This window comes from Aplysia californica, unplaced genomic scaffold (genome assembly GCF_000002075.1).
Source record: "Aplysia californica isolate F4 #8 unplaced genomic scaffold, AplCal3.0 scaffold00161, whole genome shotgun sequence".
Taxonomy (NCBI): Eukaryota; Metazoa; Mollusca; class Gastropoda; order Aplysiida; family Aplysiidae; genus Aplysia; species Aplysia californica.
This window is the reverse complement of record NW_004797431.1, coordinates 1,235,752-1,236,683: the sequence shown is the minus strand read 5'-3', so window position 1 is coordinate 1,236,683 and position 932 is coordinate 1,235,752. Positions and strand designations below refer to the sequence as shown.

General features: G+C 45.9%; 1 protein-coding gene across 1 annotated transcript in view; it reads right to left on the bottom strand.

Annotated features, from left to right (window-relative positions):
* Nucleotides 1-932, bottom strand: part of LOC101845464 (baculoviral IAP repeat-containing protein 6) — a gene marked incomplete in the record, with an annotated part of 131,221 nt that overhangs the window by 30,243 nt on the left and 100,046 nt on the right. The window contains 1 exon segment of the mRNA XM_035969592.1: nucleotides 93-237. Coding sequence (XP_035825485.1) covers nucleotides 93-237 — 145 coding nt within the window.

The window sequence follows — 932 nt, the reverse complement described above, 5'->3', positions numbered from 1 at the left end:
CACACACACGCACCCACATACACACAACCACACACACGCACACACAACACACACACACAACACCCACACATAACACACCCACACCCACACACCTGACTTGCTGGTCCCCTGGTCTTTGATGACATCACAGAGGACGCGCGCAAAGAGCAGCTGGTTCTCTGCGTGGAAGGCGATGACGGCCGAGAAAAACTGGATGGTTCTGGTCTCCAGCTCCGATCGGTCCTCCGCACTCAGCAGCTGAGGGGAAACAACAGTCGGTTAGGGGAGAGATCGTTACATAGTTGTAATTTATAACGTGATTTTTAGTTTCAGTAAGAGTTTTACGGCACATGCAACACAATATGGTCATATAAATGCTGGAGATTAGAGGTGTTACAAGAGAATAACAAACACAAAAAGGAGGAGAGATCAGGATGAACGATGTTTTTTCCGTTTTAGTAGAGGTTTTTCGACGCTCACAGCTGCATAAGGTCATATGAGTGCCAGAAGATTAGAGGTGTTACAAGAGAGTAAACAAACATAAAAAAGAAGAAAGGGAGATAAGGACGATAGATGTTTGATAGGAAAGAAGAAGCAAACCACACCAGAGCACCCACCAAGCACCCACTATAACGTGTAATTCATTGTAATGCGAACATGAATCATTACTAATGTCCAGCACTCTAAAACCCACTAACAACATAATAATAATTGCATTTATATAGCGCATATCCATGCTCAAGAGCATGCTCTATGCGCTTTACAACTATTATTACCCCAGCAGACCCTCTGAGAACACTCAGAAACATTCTCAGCTTCCGAGGAAGCACACAGTGCAAGCTGCGGATTTCACGCGCTCAAACACGTGCAAAGTGCCTTTCCCAAGGACACAACGTCAGGCCCCTGACGGGATTCGAACCCACGACCTTACGGTTGCGAGTCCGAGAGACTAA